We start from the raw sequence: 24126 nt of genomic DNA, 5'->3' as shown, positions 1-24126 counted from the left end.
GAGATGTCCCAGAAGCTGTGGATGCAGAATGGCTAACGGGAAGCTCATCCCATCGTTGGGTGGGAGGAGACCAGCCAGGCTCACTCAGGAAAGCATCACAGACAATGTCTGTTGTGTACACATGTGGGGGAGCTGGGGCATCCCACCCAGCTTCCCTGGGAAGCGCACCTTAAACAGACCTCCGAGGTCCTCCTTTTCCAGGCGCTTACATCTGCTCCTTCCCCGCAGATCCTGCAGAAGCCAACTCACGAGCTGAAGCAGCAGCTGGCAGGCTACTCCAAGCGCGTGGCCAGCTCTGTCACCGAGCTCATCCAGGCAGCCGAGGCCATGAAAGGTGATGAAAGGTCCTGCTCAAAGGGGCAGGACCGAGGGCTGGGATTAGGGTGGAGGGCTTAGCCGCTGATGGAGGAGGTAGGGCAAGTCAGAAATGAAACCGCACACAAGTTAACCTGCCTCGCTTCCCGTTTTTTCTAGGGACAGAGTGGGTTGACCCAGAAGACCCCACCGTCATCGCTGAGAATGAGCTGCTGGGGGCAGCAGCTGCCATTGAGGCTGCAGCCAAGAAGCTGGAGCAGCTGAAACCAAGAGCCAAGCCCAAGGTAGTGGTGCTGAGCCTTGGATGACCCCCCATGCTCAGCTTGGGGTGGTCTGGGGCTCTTCTGCCTGTGTTTCAGCCACGTGTGAAGCCCCATCCGACAACCGGTCCCTCTTCCTGTGCTCCTGCTGCCTCCCACATTCCCAGCTGGACCTTCCTTGGGCAGCCTGGGCCCTCCTGCACCCCATAGCCCTTAATTGAGCTTTACATGTGCCCCTTCAGCCCCCTGTAGCCATCATCCTGCTCTGCTCCATTTGTCCTAGCACCCTTGCTTGGGACTTAGACCCCACTTTTGCCCACAGCAAGCAGATGAGAGCCTGAACTTTGAGGAGCAGATCCTGGAAGCTGCCAAATCCATTGCTGCAGCCACGAGCGCCCTGGTGAAGGCAGCCTCAGCAGCCCAGCGAGAATTAGTGGCCCAAGGAAAGGTAAGGCTGGAAGAGGGAAACAAATACAAAAATATAGGGCTGTGGTGGGTTTTCCCTTCTCCCAGGGCTGCTTGTAGCCCTCGTGCCCTGTGGCAAGGGGTGTGCGGGGTGGTGAGCCTCACTCCTCCTCTCCTTCCTTGCAGGTGGGCGCCATCCCCGCCAACGCAGTGGATGATGGACAGTGGTCCCAGGGACTCATTTCAGCTGTGAGTATCAAGGTCATGCTCAGGGGATGAGGGGGGACCCTCCTTTTGGCTCCTGCTGCAAAGATGAGGATGCTCTGCCCTGGCGGTTCTCTTCGGTGGAAGAAGCAGCCATGCTTCTTACTCCCTCTCCCACCATCTGAGACATGGCGTGGAAGCTGGTTGTCACCACCCCATGCTCCACAACCTCCTTGGGGCCGGTCAGAGCATACCCTCCTCAGGGGAGGCTCCCATACCCCCCCCTGACAGCCTCTCTTGCTACAGGCACGCATGGTGGCTGCTGCCACCAACAACCTGTGCGAAGCCGCCAATGCAGCGGTGCAAGGCCACGCCAGCGAAGAGAAGCTCATCTCGTCTGCCAAGCAGGTGGCTGCCTCCACGGCGCAGCTCCTGGTGGCCTGCAAGGTGAAGGCTGACCATGACTCGGAGGCCATGAAGCGGCTCCAGGTGAGTCCCAGGCTGCCCCTCCAGCCCCAGCTGCCTCCTCCCAGCTGCTCGAGGGGTGCATGGGAGGGGGACAAGGGCACGTGGGTGTTCTCCAGGGCTCACGCTCCCTGCCTGGGTGCCGTCAGCAGGGACCTCATTGGAGCACAGGCTCCAGGTCGCTTGGACTTCACTGGTAGCTTTGTGCCAGGCAAGTGAGTGATGCTGAGCCAGGTGGATGATGAACTGGCACAGGAATACCTGAAATGCTGTTGTGGTTTAACCCCAGCCAACAACTAAGCACCACGCAGCCGCTTGCTCACTCCCCTCCCTGTGGGATGGGGAAGATAATGGAGAAGAAGTAAAACTCATGGGTTGAGATAGAGACAGTTTAATAGGACAGAAAGGAAGTCAATAATAATAATAATAATGATAATGATAATGACAATAATAAAATGATTAGAATATACAAAACAAGTGATGCACAATGTAATTGCGCACCACTTGCTGACCAATGTCCAGTTAGTTCCCAAGCAGCAATCCACCCCCTCCAGCCAACTCCTCCCAGTTTATATACTGGGTATAATGGCACATGGTATGGAGTATTCCCTGGCCAGTTTGGGCCAATTGTCCTGGCTGTGTCCCCTCTCATCTTCTTGTGCCCCCTCACCCTTCTTGCTGGCTGGGCATGAGAAGCTGAAAAAGTCCTTGACTTAGTATAAACACTACTTAGCAACAACTGAAAATGTCAGTGTGTTATCAATGTTATTCTCATACTAAATCCAAGACATAGCACTATACCAGCTACTAGGAAGAAAATTAACTCTATCCCAGCCAAAACCAGGACAAATGTGTGCACTGTGTCACTGGCATTCAAGAGGATAGTGTTTGGGGGGCTTTTTTTGTAGTACCCTTAATCCTCAGAGGCCATGCCACACAAGAGGTTAATGCCCATGCGTTGGGGAGTTAACATGGGGTCCCAGTGCTGGTGCCTTGGGGCCAAGGGCTGAGGAGGATCTGAAGGGCTGCCCCCCAGTCCCTGCCCCATGGCTCAGACAGGAGCCAGAGCCCGGCTGTGAGCAGCAGTGCCTGAAATGGTCATGAGCGGGTGGCAAGGCAGCGAGCCATGTAAAGGAATCCCTGCCTGCAGCTCCCAGCCCGCCTGGCTGCCTGTCCTGCCTACCAGACCAGCCTGGGGCAGGGGTTCTTTTGCCCCCCCCAGCCTGGCAGCAGTCGTACCCTGGGGCTGTGACTTACGCTGCCGCTCCCCCTCTTCCCTGCTGCAGGCCGCCGGCAATGCGGTAAAGAGAGCGTCGGACAATCTGGTGAAGGCAGCGCAGAAGGCAGCTGCCTTCCAGGACCATGACGAAACGGTGGTGGTGAAGGAGAAGATGGTTGGGGGAATTGCACAGGTGAGCTGGGCTGCTCTGGTGGGGCAGGGGTGGCTCTGGCTGCCACCACAACCTCTGTGTGCCTGTCTGAGGAGCATGTCCTACCACCCACCAGCATGGGGCATGTCTCCAGAGAGCCTCACAAAAATGCTGCAGGTGCCCCCATCCCACCCAGTGCCAATTAAACACTGTGGCTTCACCATTGTCCTGCCACATGTAGCAGTGGGCACAGCCTGTGATGGTGCATGCTTCCATGAGTGTAACACCCTGACTTCTCCTTGGTGCAGTGCCCACTCCATCCCAGTGTCCATGACACGTGTGAAGGGCAAAACATTGGGTAAGGGGTGAGAGCTGCCTGGTACGGGGGTGCCACAGGTCCCAGCACTGCCTCCAGGCCACAGGCTTGCAGCTGAGACCCTCTACAGGGTGCATGGGGCTGGGCTGCGGCAGTTGTGCTGCTCCCCGTTATCTCCAGAGGACCATGGTCCCACCGCAGGGACAACAGCCCTCGTCCCCTGGGGCCACACCAGCCCAGGAAGGCTGTGGCTTTCGTGGGTGGGAAGCAGCAGCCGGAGAGCCTGGCTCTGGAGTCGGCATTGCCGTGGCAGAGGCTCTGGCCATCCCTGTCAGAGACAGCTGTGACCCCAGCGATCTCTCTCCCGGCAGATCATCGCCGCCCAGGAGGAGATGCTGCGCAAGGAGCGGGAGCTGGAGGAGGCGCGGAAGAAGCTGGCTATGATCCGGCAGCAGCAGTACAAGTTCCTGCCCTCGGAGCTGCGGGACGAGGAGCAGAACTGAGCCCCGCGCCCTCCTGCCGCTCACCGCACAGACTGCTGCCCGCCCGCCCGCCCGCCCGCTCCTATTTAAGACAACCCGCCTCAAGCGAAGGGCTGCCTGGGCTAGACCAGAGCTCTGCCTGTACCCAGAGCACCGGGACTAACCCAGCCGCCGCTCCAAGCCGGCGCCGCACCAGCAACGCCGCTTCGCTGCCCAGCCCACCTTCCCACACGCACCCAGGGCACAGCCAGAGCGCCTGGAGGGACACAGCAGGGGTGGGAGCCGGGGCTGCACGGGTTCAGGGCTCATCCGCCAGCACCAGTGTGCGGGGCTGGAGAGCTCTTCATTATAGGGGATTTTTCCGTGTGCCTTCGTCGTTCCCACTTGTGCTCCTCTCTTCTCTCTCCTCCGTACAGGAGGGGGAGAGGCTGGCAGCTTGCCCTCTCCTGTGCGATGGGTGCAGGGAGCAGCATGGTCCCTCGCTGAGCTCTCGCACGGAGCCGCCTTTCACCTCCAATGCCTTATTGCTGGCTGAATATTCCTTCTCCTCCTCTTCCTATTCCTCCACAACTTCCCGGGAGGCACTGAGTGTCCCCCCATGAGCATCTTCTTCAGCCTGGGCCCCTCTGGGGAGCAGCAGGGCTGGAAGCCACAGTGCCTCTGCTCAGGATGCGGGGCGTGCGGTGGGTTCAATCCCAGAGCCGCTCTTTGCCTTCCTGCAGGGCTTTTCCCTGCCCACGGCCCCAGCCAGTTCTGCCCTCCTCCTCCTTCCCAAGTGCCTGCATCGTGTTCCAAGATCTGCAGTATTTTTGTAACTTTTCCATTTCTCTAGTATTGAGCCTGCAGCTTTCAAAGTTCATTTATTCCCTGCCCCCAGCTCGTTCCCTGCCCACTAACACCCAGCTCTTGCTGTGGTCCCGCAGCCCGGCATCCCAGCCCTCCTCGGCTCCGGGACCCCATCCCTCCCCCTTTGCACTTGCTGAGGCTTCTCTCACTATTTTGATACTTTAAGCATCCCATATTAAACATTGAAGGAAACCAGCTCCCCCTGAGGCTCCAGGGTGGGGCAGGGGATGCCGATGTCTCCTTGGAAAGACACGTTCATCAATAAAAACTGGTTTTCCTGCTTCCTTGCCACCTGGGTATCAATGGGACCCCCCCAGGAGAAAGGGAAGACTGGTGCGCAGGGGGGCCATGGGCACCTGCCCTCCCAGCAGAGGCGGGGGAGGATAGCACGAGTGCTTATACAGCACGGAAAATATTTGAGGCACGTCCAGCCCAAGGCACCCGGCAGGCCAGACCCCTGCTGCCAGCCATGTGCTGGCCCTCGCAGGTGCTGCTGGGGGGGCTGCCACCGCGGGAGGGGGCCCTCGGGATTTTGTTGCTGGGGGATTTGAGATTCGGGGGGGGGGGGTGAGCAGCTGGGCTCCTGGCCCCACTCCTGCTGCCAGCCAAAAATATCCCTGGGTAGGGTGCTACAGGGGTGCAGGTGGGACACCCCCCGGTCACCGGTGGCCCACCGGTGGGCAAGTGGCAGCCCTTGGTGCTGTGGGTCTGGGAATGTGGCCGGAGCCCTCCCGGCTGCTGGCGCTGAGCTCATGCCCCAAAATAGCCCCCCAGGGCCAACCTGTGCGGCCAGCAGCTGCCCTGAGCATGTCCCCACCTGTTCCCACCCTGTCAATCAGCGGGGGTTCGGAGGGCCTGAGCAGCGGCGGGGCAGGCAGGGATGCTGTGGGGTGGAGCGGGGACGCGGGTGGGCTGGCATGTGTCCCCTGCCTCCGGGACCTGTCCCCAGCAGCATGAGCTACAAGCATCACGAGCAACGAGTTCAGCATCCCGCAGCATCCTGGCCGGTGACCCCTGTCCCCTTGCGGGCACGTCCCTGGGGGTGCAGAGGGGCTGTCCCCCGTGGCATGCTCACCCCTGGTGTCGTGGTTTAACCCCAGCCAGCAACTAAACACCACGCAGCTGCTCACTCACTCCCCCCCACCCAGTGGGATGGGGGAGAAAATTGGGAAAAGAAGGAAAACCTGTGGGTTGAGATAAGAACGGTTTAATAGAACAGAAAAGAAGAAACTAATAATGATAATGATAACACTAATAAAATGACAACAGCAATAATGAAAGGATTGGAATGTACAAATGATGCGCAGTGCAATTGCTCACCACCTGCCGATCGACACGCAGCCAGTCCCCGAGCGGCGATTCCCCGCCCCCCCCTTCCCTGTTCCCATACTAGATGGGACGTCCCATGGTATGGAATACCCCGTTGGCCAGTTTGGGTCAGGTGCCCTGGCTGTGTCCTGTGCCAACTTCTTGTGCCCCTCCAGCTTTCTCACTGGCTGGGCATGAGAAGCTGAAAAATCCTTGACTTTAGTCTAAACACTACTAAGCGACAACTGAAAACTTCAGTGTATCAACATTCTTCGGTCTGAACTCAAAACATAGCACTGTACCAGCTACTAGGAAGACAGTTAACTCTATCCCAGCTGAAACCAGGACACCTGGCCAGGCTCCAGGGTGGATTTGTGGCTCTCGCAGGCATCCCAGTCCTCCCAGCTGTCCCCTGACAATCTGCGCTGGCCTGACCCTGCACCAGGCTCTCACCCAGGTACCGGCCAGGCACAGGGCCCCTCTGAGTGACCAGCAAGGACAGTGAGCAGGCACAGTGTGGCAGCAGCCCCGGCCTCATCCCAGCAGCCTGGGACCGAGGGAAGTCCAGCATCCCGGGCAGAGGGCTGCAAGCACATCTACTGCTGTGTCCTCTGGGCTGGGGTAGGGGCAAGGGGTGGTGGCAGAAACACCAGGGGAGGGACATGGGGTGTAATTCACCCCAGTCCCCTAAATCTCACCCACTGGAGCAAGAGGTTATTTTGGCAGGCAGGTTTGGACAAGCACATGTGGAGGCTTAGAACTGGGAAGCCACAGTCAAGAGGCACCAGCACCTCTGCAGGGACCCAAATCCGGCTAAGTTGGAGGCAGGCAGGGAAGCTGCAGCCCAATTTCTTGAGGAGCCCAGGAATGGCACAAGAGGCTGCGGCATGGGTTGCACCTGGGAAGTTCCTGTCGGATGGCAGGACAAGCCTTTTGCTGGGAGCGTGGTCAGACCCTAGAGTGGGACACGGAGGAGGGTCCCCATCCTTGGAGACCTTAGCCCAGCGCAGGGCTGGGCATTGGGGCAGCAATGGGAGGGATGCGCACGCACACCCCTCCGCATCCCCTTGTCCCAGAGGTCACCCCAGAGGACAGCCCTGAGGGCAGACTCAAGGGCCTGGGCACCTGGATGGCCCCAGCTGTGCCAGTAGGATGTGGCCATGATGCCTGGCGCAAAGGGAAGCGGGTAGCAAGGGAAAACTGCATCTTTTGAGGGGACATCTGAGGGCTCCAGGGCAACTGCCTGGCTGCTTGCACTATGCACATCATCGTCTTTCCCTCATGCACTAAGCCCATGAAGTTGCTCGGGCCAAAGCATCTTGCAGAAAAAAATCCATCCTCGCCCGGGAATGATGGGAGATGGATCTTCCCCCTCCCCTCAGAAGCCGCGTGCTGGCGGTTACTGACTTTCCTTGTCCAAATATGTGCCTAATTTGTCAGTATTAATAGCGGCTCTCCAGAGTCCAGCAGTGGCTCTTCTGCTGCTTTCCCCGTGGTGCCAGCAGCCCCTTGGTCCTCAGCTGCTCCCATCCCTCCTATGCTCCCCACAACCCTGGTCTGAGGGCTCCTAGAAAGCCACTTTCTCCAGCTCTCAAAAACCTTTTGCTCCTCTCTGCTTGGAGCACAGGTGCTGAAAAGTTGCAGCAGGCAAGGGCTGGATGCGGCCACCGGCCGATGGGCTGGGGGAGCCCACACACCACTCCTGTCCCTGTCCCATCCCAGCCTCCCCACATGCCGCATGGCTCCCATGGCCCCTTCACTGGCTCCTTCCAGCCCCCCCTGCCCGGAGCCCACCCTGCAGCTGGGAATGCGCCAGAAGCATTTACGAGCGTTATTAAAGCGTGGGTTATTTTTGGAGGAGCCAGGATCTGAAGGGTTTGCATTTTTTTGCCTGTGGAATACAGTTTATTTAGAGCAGAAAGATGGAGAGGGGTGGCGTGCTGCGCTGTGTCACCCTGAAATGCCACCCTATGGGCTGTGCATATGCCAAGTGTCCCTGTGGGTGCCAGGGACAGTGGCACCAGGGTGCAAGGTAGTGGGGAGCTGGGTCCCAGGGAGCTTGCACAGATCTGGGGCCCTCCTACCTCACCATGACGCAGAAGCTGGATGGGGAGGTCAGGAGCTCCACTGGCTTCTCTCCCAGGAGATTTTCCCCATGTGGGCAGTGCCAGCCCATGGTATCCCCAAATGCAATCTCAGCCTGTGGGTGTCTTCAACTGCAGTCACAGCCCGTGGGTGTCCCCAAGTGCAATCACAGCCTGTGCGTGTCTCTGCAGTGCCAGCCTGCGATGTCCCTGATTGCAGTCACAGCTTATGGGTGTCCCCAGCTGCAGTCACAGCCTGTGGGCGTCCCTGAGTGCAATCACAGCCTAAGAGTGTCTCCAAAACTTCAGTGCCAGCCCATGGGGGTCCCCAAGTGCCGTGCCAGCCCCTGAAGTTCCCCCCCAAGCCATTGCCAGCAAGCAGGGTCCCTCAGGCCCCAGGGTGCAGTGACAGGGCATGAAGTGTGCCTAGGGCCGTGCCAGCCATGCGATGTCCTCTAGCGTGGGGACAGCTCTAGCCGGAGCAGAGGCAGGTCTTAAGCCCTGGGGGTGGACGGCTGGTGGTGTCCCCGGGGCACAGTAACAGCAGTCCCCAAGCGCAGGGCCAGACATGGCGTGTTCCCCACAGCGGTGAGAGGCCACAGGGGTGTCGTCCCCCCCCTCAGCCCGGCACCACGGTGGAAGTGCCACCAGAAATGTCCCTACCGCTGTGCTCGGGGGTGTCCCTAGCACGGTGCCCCCGGGGTACCCCTCGTGCGGTGCCCTGCAGTGTCCCTCCCGCAGTGCCCCCGGGGCACCCCGACCGCTGTGCCCCGGGGTGACCGTCCCTCGCCCGGTGCCCCCCGTGCGTGTCGTCGTCCCTCGCCCGCTGCCGCCCGTGGGTGCCCGGCGCCGGGGCTGTGGCGGTGGCCGCCAGGGGTGCCCCCCTCCCCGTCCCGCTCGGTGCGGCCCGCAGTGGCCAGCCTGTCCCTAAAAGGTGCTGACGGGCGGCGGGGGAGGTACCGGGGCAGCCCCCGCCCGGCGCGGCCCCTCCCCGGCTCTTAGGCGGCGCGGCGAAGCCGGGGGGCTCAGTGCCGGTGCTCCCGCCGCCCCCGGTGCTCCCACCGCCCCCGGTGCTCCGCTCCTCGCCGCCGCTCCGCGCCCCGTCGCCCGCCCGCCGCCACCATGGAAGCCATCAAGAAGAAGATGCAGATGCTGAAACTGGACAAGGAGAACGCCATCGACCGTGCCGAGCAGGCGGAGGCTGACAAGAAGCAAGCAGAGGACCGCTGCAAGCAGGTGAGTGTCCCACGGTGTCGAGCCCCGGGGAGCCCCCTCCTGCTGGGTGTTCAGCCTGGGGACCCTCCGCCCTCGGGGTGCCTAGCACCGGGGACCTCCCCGCATCAGGTGTGCAGCCTGGGGACCCCTGTCCTAGGGGCCTCCTGCCCTGAGGACCTTGCCCCACTGGGTATCCCACCTGTGGATCCCAGCTCTAGGAATGCCCAGCCCCGGGGACCTCACCCCACTGGGTGCCTGTCCCCAGGGACCAGCATTCCAGCCTGTTGCCCTTGACCACTCACGTCGGGCCCCCCAAACGTGCCTTATCTCAGTGGGACACCCCGGTGCCACGTCCCTATCCCTCTGCCAGGGAGACCCTTGGGGACAGCATACTCCCACCCCAGCCACACAGAGATGGCGACCTGCTTGGTGCCCCCCAGAGCTGTGTCCCCATGTTGGGACCTCTCCAGTCCCCTACACAGGGAGGGAGCCCACCACCCCCTTGCCCCACTGCCAGGCTCAGGGGTGCTGGGGGCTGCTCTGGCCCTGGGGACCAAGGGCTCCCTGAGGATGTGTGGACCCAAAGTTGACAGAGGGAGCATGCCCATGTGCTCCTGCTGTGGTCCCAGCCTCCCCCAGGAGGAAGATGACCATGCCCCCCAGCCTTGTGGGCACCGCCATCCCCCCTGACCCCCGCCTTCCATCCCTTCCCCAGCTGGAGGAAGAGCAGCAGGGTCTGCAGAAGAAGCTGAAGGGCACGGAGGATGAGGTGGAGAAGTACTCCGAGTCTGTCAAGGAGGCCCAGGAGAAGCTGGAGCAGGCGGAGAAGAAAGCTACAGACGTATGTAGGCGCGCCAGCAACTCTTCCCCTGCGCAGGCGCTGGACCTCGGGGGGGGGGGGGGGGGGGTGAAGGAAGAGGGGGAGGCCTTATATGGAAAGTGTCCTTGGGGAAGACTGTCAGGATCCCATTCCTGCAATGCTGACACTGAACCAGGCTGAGATGCAGGGCAGGGACTGAACAGATCCTGCTCAGGGCATGGGGGCCAGGCCAGCTGCGGCAGGCACCGCTCAGGTTGCTGGTCACGCCTGGAGCTTTGTGGGCAGCCACCTGCCTGGGTCCCCAAAGCTAACGGGGACGAGTGTCCCGAGCTGTGTCGCTGGTCCCCAGGCACGCACTTCTGCAATGCTTGTAGGAAAAACTCTGCGGTACTTGGTAAACTGTGGCAGGAAAGCAAAAAAGGGTAGAGAAATGGAAGAATCTCTTGCCTGTGGCCAGCTGCCAAGTGCTGGGTGCAAGGAAGGATGCTCTGGGTGCATGGGGGGGACTTGGTCATTTTGGGGTCCAATGTGCCACCCTGTACCCTGGGAAGGGCAAGGCCTGGAAGAGTTTTATTATAGTGCCATGACTGATGTTTCTCCTGGGAAATGGATCCCGCTAGGGAGATGTTAGGAAGGTGTTGAAATTGGCTTGTGCCCGGCCAGGATGAAGGGTGGAACAGCTGTGTGCGGCCACGGAGCCGCTCGGGAACAGGGTATAACGACCGGCGGTGCCACACAGGGTATTTAACACCCTATAAATAAATCCTCCTTTTGATAGCCAGTCCTTCTTTGATGAAAACCAAGCCTGGAAACTGGAGAAGAAGCTAAAGGGGAGCCGGCTGGAGCATGGCCAGCAGGACATGGCCAGGTTTTTTAGGATTGAGAACAAAAAATTCAATCCCAGCTGGTTTATGGAGCTAAATGGGGGAGATGCGTCAAATCTCCAAGGCGGCCGCCAGGACAGGGGTGAGCAGACAAGGACAAGCAGTGGCAGCACAAGTCCCTGGGGTGGCCCAGAGCCCCTGGGGAGTGGCCAGGGGACTCCCCAGCCCCGTTTGATGACCCTACAGACCTGCCCCAATTTAGTTAGATACTAAACCAAGAAGTTAAAACACTGAAAATCCTCTGGAAGGGCACATTTATCCTGGCGTGGGGCAGGCATGTCAAGCTGGGCAGGGTGGCTCCTGTGTGTAGTGGGTTCACACTGGTCCCACTGGATCCATACTGGTGTGGGACAGAGCAAACTCAGTGAGGGATCTGGCTGAGCGTGGACGGGACGTCCGCAGGGTGGGGCTCAGAGCAAGGGGCAAACAGTGGCACTGGGCAGACCTTGGCCATGGGGTGCGGAGTGGCTTGCTGCTGGCAGTGGGCTCTGTGGTGCCGTCCTGGGCAGGGACGGTGTCTTGCCCTGCTCTCAGTCCACCGTGGCTTGGCAAGTCTGTGGGCTTTGGCATGGACAGTCCCGTCCTAGATGGTGGACAGGAGCCACTGACTCCTCCAGGGAAGGGCTGGAGGGGGAGGCATGGTGAAGGAGTAGTATTGGGGAGGGCAGGCTGCCCGCAGCAGGTGGTGCGGGCAGGGCTGGGAGCCTGTCACCAGCACAGCCACCCTGGGTCCAATGCCGAAGTCTGGACGGGCTGCGCCATGTGCCGGGCTCCGGGAGTCACCAGGTCCCCCTGCCAGGGCCCTGAATGTGCTGACAGCACTAAGTGACAGGACCCCCAGAGCCCACCTGCCCGCCTCCCCAGGGACCCCCGTGCTCCCCTTGGCTGCCAGGACAACATGTGCCTGTGAGCACGGAGCGTCCCCATCCCTTGGCCAGGTCAGGGCCCACCACAGCAATCCAGGCAAGCTCCTGCTCTCGGCAAAAATGTCAACAAATCCCTTAAAAGAATAAATCTCCCCCTGCTCCGGCACTGCCCTGCTTCCAGCACTGGGTGGCAGGCATGAAGCCCTCGGGGGCTGCACTAAGGGGTGCAAAGCGACCCGCAGGCACTTGGCGGGGGGGGGTCAGATGGTGGCACAGACCGGGGAGCGCCTGACCCCTGGTGGCAGCTCTACGGTGCTGGCAGCCCCTTCCTGGCAGCTCAGCGAGGCCACCGTGGCCCCTCCACCTCTTGTCCCCCGGAGGGACAGCCCACGGTGCCCAGGGCAGAATGCAGGCAGGAGCTGCAGGGCACAGCGCAGCCAGGAGAGCGGGTTTAGCCAGAGCAGCCCCCTCCAGCCCACCGTGTCCCCAGCCGGTGGCCTGTCCCTGGCCACTCCGGCGGGGCCCAGGGAAACTCCGCTGTTCCCAGGCCACGATCCGGAGAGCTTCACCCAAGTTCCCGCCCCGGTTGCTCTCCCCGGCCGAGACTTTGCTCTTATTTGGCCATTCCCCGAGCCGGTGGGAGGGAACGGGGCTCTGCTGGGAAGTGACTGCATCCCTGGGTGGGGCCAGAGCAGGAGGCACCCAGCCTGGCTGCCATGGAACCGGGGTGTCTGCCCCCCAACCTCTCCCCCAACCTGCTCCCCGCCTGCCTGCAGCCATCTCACCCCTGCCCCATTGCTGCCAGGGACCCCTCTTTCTGCTCTGGGCCCCGTGCACCAGCTTGGGAGTGCTCTTGGTATCCAGGCATTGTGCTGGGAGCGGGGCAGGATCGTCCAGGACCAAAGCCAAGGCCAAGGCCATGTGCTCCCAGGGGACCCACAGGGCCGCCTCATCCACTGCCACTTGGCAGGGGGATGGGGGGCTGCAGGGCGCTGCTGGCGATGTGGCTGGGTTCCCCCCAGGACCCCTGGTCCTGGAGCCGAGGGCAGCCAGCAGGGTCAGCCTGGGAATTGGTGTCCCTGGAGGCAGGTGTAAAGTGCAGCTGGGGCTGCCTGGGAGCTGTCAGAGCTCCTTAAGGGACGATTGAGTGCCGGCTTCTCCTGATGGGTCAAGGCATGTGCCCCGGCTAGGATGCAGAGCTGGGAGCTGGGGGACTGGCCTCCCCCCTAGGGCAGAGCCCCCAGGGTGGCTGGGGGGTGCAGGGGGCTCCCTGGGCCCCATGGGTCTCTGTGGGGCTGCCAGCCAGGTCCTCACTTGGGGGAGCAGATGCCAAGGGGCTGAAGGGGATGGCTGCTGGGAACCGGGCTGTGCCCTGGAGCTCCAGCCTTAGGTATCCTGGGAGGGTACGCAGGAGCGGGCTCTGCCCCACCTGCCCCATGCCTCTCATTGACTTACCTATGGCCCCTGGGGGGGCAAAAGTCCATGACCCCCCCTCAGCTCTGCAGCAGGTAGGTCTGGGGGGGCAGAGCTTGGAGAGCATCCATGGGTACGCTGCTCCTGTGCCCATGGGGGCTCACAGGGGCCAGGCTCTGGCACTCCCAGACACCCTGGGCCCCTTTTCCCCCAGGGAAATGGACTCCCTGGCCTCCTCTCCATCGCTCTGCGGGATTTCAGTGGGACTGTGCACCCTTGCCTGGGGGGCACCATGCACCCTGCCCATGGAGGGGACCATGTTGCCCTGCCTTGAGGGGGGGGGGGGCTGCGTCCCATATCCTGGGGGGCACTGTGTGCCCTGTCTGGGGGCACCGTGTGCCCAGCCAGTGGGGACTGTGCATCAGCCCGGGGGGGCACCGTGCACCCTGCCCGGGACGGGGGCACGGTGTGCCCTGCCCGGCAGCCGCTGCACGTCTTGCCTCGGGTGGGTGGGCACAGTGACCCCTGCCTGGGGGGACACACACCCACGTCTCCTGCCCAGGGGGGGACTCTATGTCCTGTGTGGGGGGTTTGGGGACACACGCCACACACACACGAGTGCGCACCCCTCCCGCTGTAGGTGGGCACCGTGCGCCCTTGCCGGGGGGGGTCAGCGTGCGCTGCCCGGGGTGGCGGCGGCCCCGGTCGGTCGGTGGCAGGAGGAGGAGGAGGAGGAGGAGCAGGAAGGGATGGAGGCAGGGCGGGCGGCGGGAGCGGCCGCTGCCTGAGCGCTTCCTGCCCGAGCCGGGCGGATCCCACAAAGGGCTCGGCGGCGCGGCCTCCCCGCCGGCAGCCCCTCGCCATGGCCGGCATCAGCTCGATCGACGCCGTCAAGAAAAAGATCCAGAGCCTGCAGCAGGTGGCCGACGAGGCGGAGGAGCGCGCCGAGCACCTGCAGCGGGAGGCCGATGCCGAGCGGCAGGCCCGGGAGCGGGTAAGGGCCGCCGGGGAGGGGACGGGGAAGGGGCGGGGGGGGGAGGCCGGCAGCTACCCGGGATGCCCCACCGGCTCCGGTCCCGCCGCCGGCATCCCGCTCCCCCTCCCCCCTGCCCCGCGCCGGTACCCGGGGCTGGCCGCCCCCGGGGCGGAGGGCCGGGAGGTCCCGGGGGAGCTGGAAGGCGCTGGGTGCCGCGGCAGCTGGCGAGAGCCCCCGGGGCAGGGGGCTTCGGGCAGCGTCCCTGCCTCCGGACTGCCTCCTCCAGCTGCTTCCTCCGTGGGTTCTGCGAGGGATGCTCGGTGCGGCGGGGCTCCCCAGGGTTTCCCCGGGGAGCAGTCAGCGGCCAGCTCTGTCTTGGCTCTGCTTGGGGTCGGGCAGATCCTGGGAAAGGATTCCCTCCCTCGGAGGCCGGTGGCGTGCACAGCTAAAAATCCCACGCCCAGGTTCATGTCTGGCTTCCAGCGGGCTCTGCGGTCCGGGCCGCAGCAGTCGCAGAGCCTTCAGCTCTCCAGTCTGTCCCTTTGCGGGGACAAGCCAGCCCTTCGCGCTGCCACAGGCCAGAATTTCCACTCTGGCAGTGGGATGGCATTTCCAAGCTGCAGCTTGTTCCTGGTCTAGCTTTTTTGTTGTTGTTGGGGCTGGAGTGTTTTTTCTTTCTTTTTCCCATGCCCACTCCTTTAACATCCTCACCATATCAGGAGCGGCAGAGCTGGGTGCGGTACCCGGGCTGTTGTCACTCGGGCTGTGTGCGGAGGAAACGGCCCCTTCCTGCAGCCGCAGATCGGGTTCCCCGGTCACTGGGAGCTGCCAGAGAGCTCGTGTTCCCAAGTGTCCATCCGGGCAGTTCTGACCCACTTTGGGGGTGATTCCCTGGGAAAAAAGGCTCCTGACGATGTGAGGCAGATGCTGCAGGCAGAGCATCGCACCGTGGGGGCCAGCCCCAGCTCCCCGTTGGGCAGTCTGGCAAGGGACAAGCTCTCGGTGAGCCTGGAAAAAAGGGTGTTCATGGGGTGGAGGTGACTGTTGTGTCAGCTCTGGGGCCGGCCACTCTCCCGGCGTGCTGATGAGCTGCTCTGCTCAGAGAGGTGCTGGCTGCGCCGGTCCCCACCCTGCCAGCTCACCACGGGGGACCACGGGTGCTCAGCGGGGCCACGCAGGGTAACAGCCCCTCGCTGCTCCCACAGTCCCCCTGCTTGGCCAATGTCCCCCAGGCCATTCATTCCCGGCGCTGGAGCACCAGGCCAGACAGGACCTGGCACTGCAGCCAGCCAGGCCTGCTCCAGCCTGTGAATAAGCAGGAGACATTATCCCCTGGGTTGGTGCATGCCTCCCTGCATCTTGGTGCACGGGGCTGCTCCCCACAGTGAGGTCTCATCGCCACCCGTCCCTTTGCACCCCAGGGTTTGTCTTTCCTGCAGCCCCCCCCTGCAGGGAGCGGGGCCGGGTGCTGCTGAGGCAGCGTTTCCCAGTGGTGGCGATGGAGGAGGAGGCCTTTACCAAATGGAAAGAGCACGAGGCCAGGCATCGAGGGGCTGGCGGGCGGCCAGGGCCACTGCTCCCGGCCAGCCCCAGCTCCCAGCCCTGCGCATGGGGAGCCTGGGAAAGTGGGGGGCCCCAGTCCGCTGGGCCCCAGCAGCCACAGCTTGGCCGGGTCCCAGCCCGCCGGGGGCGACTCGCTCCATTGCCCCTGGCACTGTGCTGTGTACATCAGCTGGGGTCCGGGGTGGGGGGGGCGAGCTGTGCTTGGCTTCAGGCTGCCCTGTTGCACAGGCCCGTGGGGGGGTTCCCACAGGAGAGGCTCCCGGCTCACTCCACCGCCTCCGTAAACAGGAAATCCACAAGCGGCTCCGATCTCCTTTTTGGGAGCAAAGCCACACAGGGCATTCCTCCCCCTTTACTCACTGCTCTGCAAACCCCAAATACCATCCCCATGACAGCATGGCTGCTATGGCCACCCTACCCTGGGGAACGCACCTTGTTCCTCTACGGGACAGGAGCCGGAGGTGTGAAGATGTGGTGGAGGGGCTGCACAGGCTGGGCTGGGGTTGTGTGGCTGGGAGGAGCCAGTGTCAAACAGGGCACTAGGGATGGAGAAAACCCTGTTGTCCCTATAGGAAGGCGAGGGGATGCATGGTCGGGCATCCCATTCCAGTAAGCACTGGCTTGTTGCACAGTGCCAAGGGGTGTTCTGCGTAGCAAATGCAGAAGTAACCACTGAAAATGCTTTTTAAAAAAAAAATATATATGTATGTATGTATGAGACATGGGGTGATTGAGGGGTTTCTGCTCCCTTAGGCTGAGGCTGAAGTGGCTTCTCTGAACCGCCGTATCCAGCTGGTGGAGGAGGAGCTGGACCGAGCCCAGGAGCGCCTGGCCACTGCCCTGCAGAAGCTGGAGGAAGCTGAGAAGGCAGCAGATGAGAGCGAGAGGTGTGATGGGAAGGGACAGCAGGGGTGGCATTGGGTCACCATTGATTGCAAGCAGCCCCCTTCGTTTCACAGTGGGGTGCCTCTGAAGTGACCTTATGGGCTTTGTGTTGGTTTTCCTGCAGACCTCAAAGGGAGAGAGCAAAGCCACAATGCAGAGAAGGCCCCCAGATACAGGCATTCTTAAAAGGGCTTTGAAATTTCCAGGGCACCCATAAAACCCTGAAAATATTTGATCCAGTGTTTATACAAATATCAGGCCGTAACCAAAAGCAGAGGGTGCTTGGAGCCTGTTTTCTGCTCCTGAGGAGCTTCCTACACTCATGGGCTGAACAACAGCCCAGGAGAGGACATCTGTGCCTGGGAAACAAAGTCAGCTTTTGACAACGAACCAGCGTCATTCAAAAAAACAGTCCTGCAAAGTCTGTTGCCCCATCCTGCTGGCAAGCAGGTTTCCCAGGCCGGAGCCATGCAGGTGAAGGCATTCGGGTTGTGCGGGAGTGCCTGGACATGTCACGGTGTTCCTCACAGTTACGTGAGCTCTTCCCTCCATTAGCAAAGACCAGTTTGAGCAACAGCATCCAAGTGAGAGGAGAAAAGTCTGCAGGAGTCCCTGCCGTGGGGGTTCACAGGGCTTTGGTGACCCCCTGCTTGTGAGCATCACCCCTGAATGAGAAAAGGCTTTGCCACAGGATGTTTTTTAGCATTTCCTAAAGGTTGCTGGCCTGTCAGGCTGCTTTTGTGGAGGTTGTGGCTGGCTCATCCTGGGCTGCAGACATTTTCCCCCCTAAATGATGGGTTCCGGACCTGCCTGGTTGAGAGGCAACATAGCCACAGGTCCTCTCTCTGGAACACGGCCCTGGGACCTGCTCCACTGCTGTAATTGTGCACAGGAGCATCCCTGGGGTACTGCTGGTGTGACCCTACTGCCTGGGGTCGCCAGCGAGTGCCGGCATCCCCAGGCAACGTCCCATGTCTCTGGAGCTGGAGGATGGCGGGGTTAGGGAACAAAGGGCAGGCAGGAGGTACAGGTGCCACCTCGACCCATGGCAGTAACATCTTCTGGCTTGGGCTTTCCTCAGAGGCATGAAGGTCATCGAAAACAGGGCCATGAAAGATGAGGAGAAGATGGAGCTCCAGGAAATGCAGCTGAAAGAGGCGAAGCACATCGCAGAGGAGGCTGACCGCAAATACGAGGAGGTGCGTGCTCCCTTCCCCCACTCATGACCCCCTGTTAGCAGCCGGGGCTGCGTCCTCGGAGCCCTGTGCCCCAGCCGGAGCAAGCGTGGGGCCAACACGTGCCTCTTGCTGCCCTCAACAGGTCGCCCGCAAGCTGGTTGTCCTTGAGGGAGAGCTGGAACGCTCGGAGGAGAGGGCAGAGGTGGCGGAGAGGTGAGCAGGGCTCCTGGCGGGCAGCGCGCGGAGGTCCCATGCAGCCCTTGCCCCAAATCCCTGGCAGCCGTGGGCACGGGGATGTCTGCATGGGGATGGGGAAGTCCCTCCCTGGGAGCGGCAGGGTCTGCCATTGGGGTGGTCCCTGGGCTTGCAGGCTAGGGGCAGGGGGATGCCAGCCCACCGGCAGCACATCCTTGACCCTGTTCTCTGCTGTCCCCCCCCCGGGGTGCCCCTCTTCCACCCCAGCCGAGTGAGACAGTTGGAAGAAGAGCTGCGGACCATGGACCAGACTCTCAAATCCCTCATTGCCTCAGAGGAAGAGGTACTGGGGCAGGGGCGCGGGGCGATGCGCAGCAGCCCCCCTCTCTCTGTCGCTGTCTCTCGAACCGTGCGAGCCACCTCTCTCCTCTCTGCACCGCTGCCTCCACCGCCGACCTCCCCTCACCTCCCCCTCTGGCGGGCGCAGGCTGGGCACGCTCCTCCATCCCACCATGCCTGCTCTCCTTCTTGGTGGGGCCGGCTGGCAGTGATGCCCAGGGTGTCCGTGCAAGGAAGCACGAGGAATGGATGAACGGATGCGTCCCAGCAGCTCCTGCTCGCAGTGGCTCTGCTCCTTCTCCACCTGTGCTGTTTTCCCCTCTCTCAACTTGTTTTCTCTCTTTCTTTCCTCCTTCCCCATGCCCGCTCTTTCTGCTCCCCCCCTCTCCTTGCCCCCCGGCCCTGCTCCCTCTCCTGGCGGCCCCTGCTTGGGATGTAGTAAATGTGGTGACCTAGAGGAGGAGCTGAAAATTGTCACCAACAACTTGAAGTCCCTGGAGGCCCAGGCTGACAAGGTAGGACCCAGAGGTGCTGCTGGGGCTGGGCAGAATGCGTGGGGTCTGGGGGTGCTGGGGTCTCCTGCTGGGGTGAAGGACGGCTGGAGGCATCCCATGGGGCTCACAGGTGCCTGTCTCTTTCTCTGCAGTATTCCACCAAGGAGGACAAGTATGAGGAGGAAATCAAGCTTCTAGGGGAAAAACTGAAGGAGGTAAGGGGTGTGGGCCTGGCACTGCATCGATGCAGGCAAGAGTTTGCCATCCCATGTGGGTTTTGACCATGTTATGCCTGTGTCCTCCCACTGTTCCCCAAATTGCAGCCCTGCAGCATGGCAGGTGCCTGGGTCAGGGATGCCCCCCCGAATCAGCCTGCTCTGGTTTAGGGTGTGGGGGTCCACGGGGCCCTTGTCCCTTGCCTTTCCCAGGGGAGGGCTTCTGGAGAAGGGTACCAGAGTTGCAGACAGGGCAGATTTGGGATGCAGTGCAGCCTGCACCATCCCCGTCATGCCCCACAGCTCACCCTCTCCCTGCTGTGCTCCCACAGGCTGAGACCCGGGCGGAGTTTGCAGAGAGGTCTGTGGCGAAGCTGGAGAAAACCATTGATGATCTAGAAGGTAAAATATCCCCGCTGACCCCGTGTCCCTCCTTCCCAGGGAGCGCTGGCCACAATGTGCCCCTGGTGGGGCTGGACAGGGCTTGGCCAGGGTGAGCTGGTGGGTCCTGGGAGGGGGGAGGCTGGATGCCGTGGTGTCTAGCGTGGGAGCGCAGAGCTGCTGGGATCTGGGCTCTGCCCTCAGGTGGGAAATAGGGCCACATCCACATAGCCTGTACCTGCACGCTCCTGCCGCCCTCGGCCCCCTGCTCACAGCCACTCTCTCTCTCTCTGCCGCCTGCCCCCTGCACTGCCCCCCCCCCGCCACCCACCTGCAGACGAAGTGTATGCGCAGAAGATGAAGTACAAAGCCATCAGCGAGGAGCTGGACAATGCACTTAATGACATCACCTCCCTCTGAGCCCCACGCCGGACACCAGCACTGCACCCCTCCCTGCCTGCCTCTTCCCTCCCCAGCTCTTGCTTGCCTGGCTGTCCCACTACCCTCCCTGCCTGGTCTGTCCTCCTCCTGTCCTTCCTAGCCTGTGCCTGTCTGTCAGCTCCTTTGGGGCAGGTGCCGGCCCAGGGTGTTCCCGCAATACCCCTCTTTGTGGGGAGTCAAGGTATAGGTGCTTGGGGGTGTTGGGCAGGGCAGGGCAACAGCGTCTGGGACCCCAACGTGCTGCACAGACAGTGCCTAATGCAGTTGCAGGTCTGTGACACAGCATTGCCCAGTGGGATACAGGGCTGTGCCAAGGAGCCCTTTGCTCCAGCAGCTCCCTCCTTGGCTCCCCAGCAGCAGCAGCGCAGGGAACCCTGCAGCTCTGGGGCCAGTGGGGCCACCTAACCCCCACATCCCCCCAACAAAGTCCACCAGTGCTGCTTGCTGGGCCCAGTGTGGGAAGGACCTGCAGAGAGGAGGCAGCATCTCCGCTGCCAAAGCTCAGGCCCATGGGATGAAGGGTTGGGTCCAGCTGCGCAGGCAGCCCTTTCCCAGGCAGGCAGGCAGGCAGTCCCAAGACCCCCAGCTCCTCCCGCATCCCTGCCTCCCTTCTGTCCTTTGCACATCGCTCTTCAGTTTGCATTTCATGACTTTTCTTTTATGTTCTGTCCCTCTGGGTTACTGAGTTGGTCTCAATAAAGCATTTTTGTGTCCTTGGTTTCTCCTTTGTTTTCTTCATGCCACTCTGTCCCTCATCTCCTGCCTGTCTCATACAGGTGCTGGCAGCAGGGTGGTAGGAGGTGGTCGCAGGTAGCTCGCAGCCGCTGGACGCCTGGGATGGCTGTGGCTGAGCCCCGAGCAGCTCCCACACTGCCAGGCTGAGCGGGATGGGGCCCTTTTTGCCTCTGCCTGGAGATGACCCCTGCCACCCCCTGGCTCTCATACACAGCTTTCCTCATCTCGTGCCATCTTCTCCATGACTCTTTTGTCCTGAAATAGCAGGGTTAGACCTGGTCCTGTCCATTCCCTGTCCCCACTCCCAGACATTGCCTGCAAGTAGCGATCTCATCCCTGGCATCTCTCCTGCATCACTCTCCCTCAATGAAGGGGCTGACCCTGCCCTTCAGCAGCGATCCCTAAATGGGTCCCTGATCCTCCTCCTTCCTCAGCATCCTACCCTGTCCCAGAACCCAGTTCCCAAACTGATGGACCCACAGCCCCCTCCCTGACCCTGGACCAGCTGCCTCCTCCTGCCAGTCCAGCTTGTCCCTGCTGCTGGCTGGGCGGCTCTGGGATTTCCAGTTAGGGCTTTGGGGAACACTGTTTTCTTTTCACTAACTTGCCTTTCTCTCTCTCTTCCCTCTGCTGCGCTGATGTCTCTGTTTTCTCTAGAGCGCTCCCGGCAGGAGGCTGAGAAAAACCGTGTTCTCACTAACGAGCTGCGGGTCATCCTTACTGAACTTAACAACTGAGCTGCCCAGAGCTCCCTGCCCCAGCCCAGCCTCCCTGCCCCATTTTGGCCAGGCTGGCTTGGGGCTGGGAGCCCCTACCCGCTCCCTGCCAGGACTAGGCAGGGTGGGGAGCCTTGGCTTATGCCCCTGAGGGTAACTGCCCTGCTTGGGGGGGACAGGGAGCCTCTCTGCAGCTGGTCGGTTTTTCCTGGGAGAGGAATGAGGGGTTTTGAGATGTCGTGGGACGCCCACGTGGTGATGGCTGTCCCCTGGCATCAGCCTGGCCCTGCCGGGGAGGGATGTGGTGGTTTCTATCACTGCCTTCCTCCCCTTGTCCCAGGACTCAGCGGCCAGCCTCTTCCTCCTCACTCTGGTCACCCCAAACTGTGCAAGGAGGATCCCCTCAGAGCAGGGTCCCTGCAGGGTGCTGGGAGGGCTGAGATAGGAACTGGGGACCCAGCAGCACCCGCTGCCCCAAACTTGGGGCAGGGGACAGGGAAGAGCCCAGCAGGGAGTGCTGGGAGATGAGGCTGAACAGGCAGAGCTCTCGTCCCATCCCCGTCTCTGGAGGGAAGGAGGATGCCATCTGGAAGTGAACACTGGAGGAGGCTGCCTCGGCAGTAAGCTGCCTGGCAGAGCTCATCCCTACAGCCTCTTTAGCTCTGCTCCTTCTCTGTCTGCCCACCCTTCTGGGCTCCTGTCTCACTCCTTTTCTTCATGGAGCACCACTGGGTCATGCAGCAGGCACTGGCTCTCCTCTTTCGCTGGCCAAGCATTTGTGCACGTGCCCACAGCCAGCTGCTGGTGATGCCCTGAGGCAGGATGTGCTGGTGACTGGCCAAGGAATGGTACCCGCCAGTGGTACCAGTGCTGCGGAGGGCCCAGCCATGGGCAACCGGGCACCATGGGATGATGGAAATGCTGAAGAGCGGGGACTGCCTGCCCCCAGTGACTGGCCTGGCTGCCCCGGCAGGTCCTGGAGCAGCTGGGCTCATCCCTGCCAGTGATGGGGCTGTTTGCATGCAGTCTGCTCCGCAGGGATGCCCCACTTAGCTGGAGGTTGTCACTGTACTGAAATGTCCATCTCTGTGTGTGTCTGTGGCTGGTGTGGTGTGTGTGGGTCCGGCTGCACCTGGGTACACTTGGGCTGTGTCTGTGTGCGTGGCTGCGTGTTCCTTGTATTCACAGAGAGTCTGGCCAGTGCCAAAGAGGAGAATGTGGGCATCCACCAGGTCCTGGACCAGACCCTGCTGGAGCTGAACAACCTCTGAGCTGCACTGGGAAGCCCCCATCCCTCTTCCCTACCCCACACTTACACCCCACTGGCACACTCAGGACGTCATCACTGAACTGCGTCTTGGCCAAATCCACACATCCATTGAGAAGGGAAGCCCTGCAGCCTTACAGTGTGGCTCAGGGACATCTTGTCTGTGCACAGCCTGACTGGCTCTGTCCTGTCTTCATGTCCAAATATTAAAGCAATTTGGCAAGATGGATGGGTGCGTTTGATCCTTGTGGGTGGGTACAGGCACTGGGATACGTGATGGGGGTCTCCCTGCCCAGTTTCTACAAGCATGCTCTGCAGGGGCTTGGGTCCAGGGTGGGTACGGCCAGCATAAATATGTTCTCTGTGGCTGTGGGGGGCTGGGAGTGGTAATGCACACAGTTTGGGCTGCGTTCCCTTGTCTCCATTGCTTCCTTGGGATGCACAGGAAACCTTCACATCTCAAGCTCAGTCCAAACTCACCATCCTCTTCAAGTGTACAGTGATAGACATAGGTCACTGGTGTGTCCCCTTCCACAGCCAGCATGCTAACTACCTAGCACTTGGGGAAGCCACAAGGTCTTTGACCTCTCTGTGGAGCCTGCTTCATGGTTCGTGTTCATGATGGCATCTAAGGATGCATACAAGTAGGTGACCATACACGCACGCATTATTAGTTATAAGGGTCTTCTCCAGGTCTGGGGTTAGCTGCTTACCCTGTGTACTAGTTGCATTTACTATTACCAGTCACTGAATGACTGCCTGCCTGAAGGACAGCTGTATAAACTGGCAAACATTAATGCAGCAGGCAACCAATTCCCAAAGGATTCAGGAAGTTTCCTCCTGGCTTGCTATATTTTCTCCAACACAAAGAGAAGCACAGCAGGATGTGTCTCATCGCTGCCACCAAAACAGGCTGGATTTCCTGGGGATGCCCAAAGTCATGATCTAGTCCTGCCCTCCACTTTGGGCCCTCCGTGATGTGCGCCAAGCCCTGTTGTCCCACACTACCCGGCGGATATCCCTCTAAAAGCACAGCCTCATGCTGCCAGGAAACATAATTCATGTTGACCCCTTGCTGAGTTAGGCCCTTGCCCCAGTGAGCAGCCGGTAGGGATAGCTTTCGTTATCTGCTTTCCTTTATTTGCTGAGCCTGTCAGCTCAGGAAAAGGAGGGTGGTGAGATTGCATCTCTTTCCTGCCCAGGTGCTGCTGGCCTCCTGCCCTCCCCCTGGCCCGGCACCTCTGGTTTGTGCCTCCAAGACCTCCTCCTACAGGGAAAAGGGCTCCTCTTGCACAGGCTGCTCATTTTCTGGTTGTCCTTCCAGGATGCGAGACCTGCCTGAGCCACAGCTTCCCACCCTGGATGTGCTGGAGGGGAGGACAGTGCACAGCTGTCCTGGCCTGCTGAGCTGGCCCTGTGCAAGGGCTAGAACTCCTCCTTGGGTCCGCCCTGCTTTTCTGCAGCACATCAGCTGAGCCATTCCGTTGT

General features: G+C 61.2%; 2 protein-coding genes across 19 annotated transcripts in view; both read left to right on the top strand.

Moving 5' to 3' along the window:
• Positions 1-4944, top strand: part of TLN1 (talin 1) — a 37528-nt gene extending 32584 nt beyond the window's left edge. For all 7 annotated transcript variants that reach the window (XM_052776439.1, XM_052776444.1, XM_052776438.1 and 4 more), the window contains exons 51-57: positions 229-334; positions 475-599; positions 898-1023; positions 1167-1229; positions 1491-1673; positions 2936-3061; positions 3707-4944. In XM_052776439.1, the coding sequence (XP_052632399.1) occupies positions 229-334; positions 475-599; positions 898-1023; positions 1167-1229; positions 1491-1673; positions 2936-3061; positions 3707-3838 (861 nt within the window). In that variant the 3' untranslated portion in view covers positions 3839-4944. The remainder of the gene's footprint in view (positions 1-228; positions 335-474; positions 600-897; positions 1024-1166; positions 1230-1490; positions 1674-2935; positions 3062-3706) is intronic.
• Positions 4945-9068: 4124 nt separating this feature from the next.
• On the top strand, positions 9069-22863 carry TPM2 (tropomyosin 2). 12 transcript variants are annotated; one of them, XM_052777482.1, is made up of 9 exons: positions 9069-9291; positions 9986-10111; positions 16546-16679; positions 17759-17876; positions 17998-18068; positions 18318-18393; positions 19036-19098; positions 19431-19500; positions 21313-22544. In XM_052777482.1, exons 1-9 carry the CDS (start codon positions 9178-9180, stop codon positions 21390-21392), a joined length of 852 nt encoding a protein of 283 aa, XP_052633442.1. In that variant the 5' UTR covers positions 9069-9177; the 3' UTR covers positions 21393-22544. The 12 variants fall into 12 exon arrangements, with proteins under 12 accessions (XP_052633442.1, XP_052633440.1, XP_052633438.1 ...); XM_052777480.1 differs by lacking the exon at positions 21313-22544 and adding an exon at positions 22560-22863 and having other exon boundaries at positions 9070-9291; XM_052777478.1 differs by lacking the exons at positions 18318-18393; positions 21313-22544 and adding exons at positions 18829-18904; positions 22560-22863 and having other exon boundaries at positions 9072-9291.
• Positions 22864-24126: the final 1263 nt, after the last annotated feature.

This window comes from Harpia harpyja, chromosome Z (genome assembly GCF_026419915.1).
Source record: "Harpia harpyja isolate bHarHar1 chromosome Z, bHarHar1 primary haplotype, whole genome shotgun sequence".
Taxonomy (NCBI): domain Eukaryota; kingdom Metazoa; phylum Chordata; class Aves; order Accipitriformes; family Accipitridae; genus Harpia; species Harpia harpyja.
Note: the sequence above shows the minus strand (reverse complement) of the source record. Positions and strands in the feature narration are given on the sequence as shown.

Coding starts and splice junctions, on each gene's coding strand:
- TPM2 (XM_052777480.1), top strand. CDS start 9,178: ATGGAAGCCATCAAGAAGAAGATGCAGATGCTGAAACTGGACAAGGAG. Junction 17,877..17,997: donor CTGACCGCAAATACGAGGAG/GTGCGTGCTCCC, acceptor TGCCCTCAACAG/GTCGCCCGCAAGCTGGTTGT. Junction 18,394..19,035: donor TCATTGCCTCAGAGGAAGAG/GTACTGGGGCAG, acceptor CTTTCTCTGCAG/TATTCCACCAAGGAGGACAA.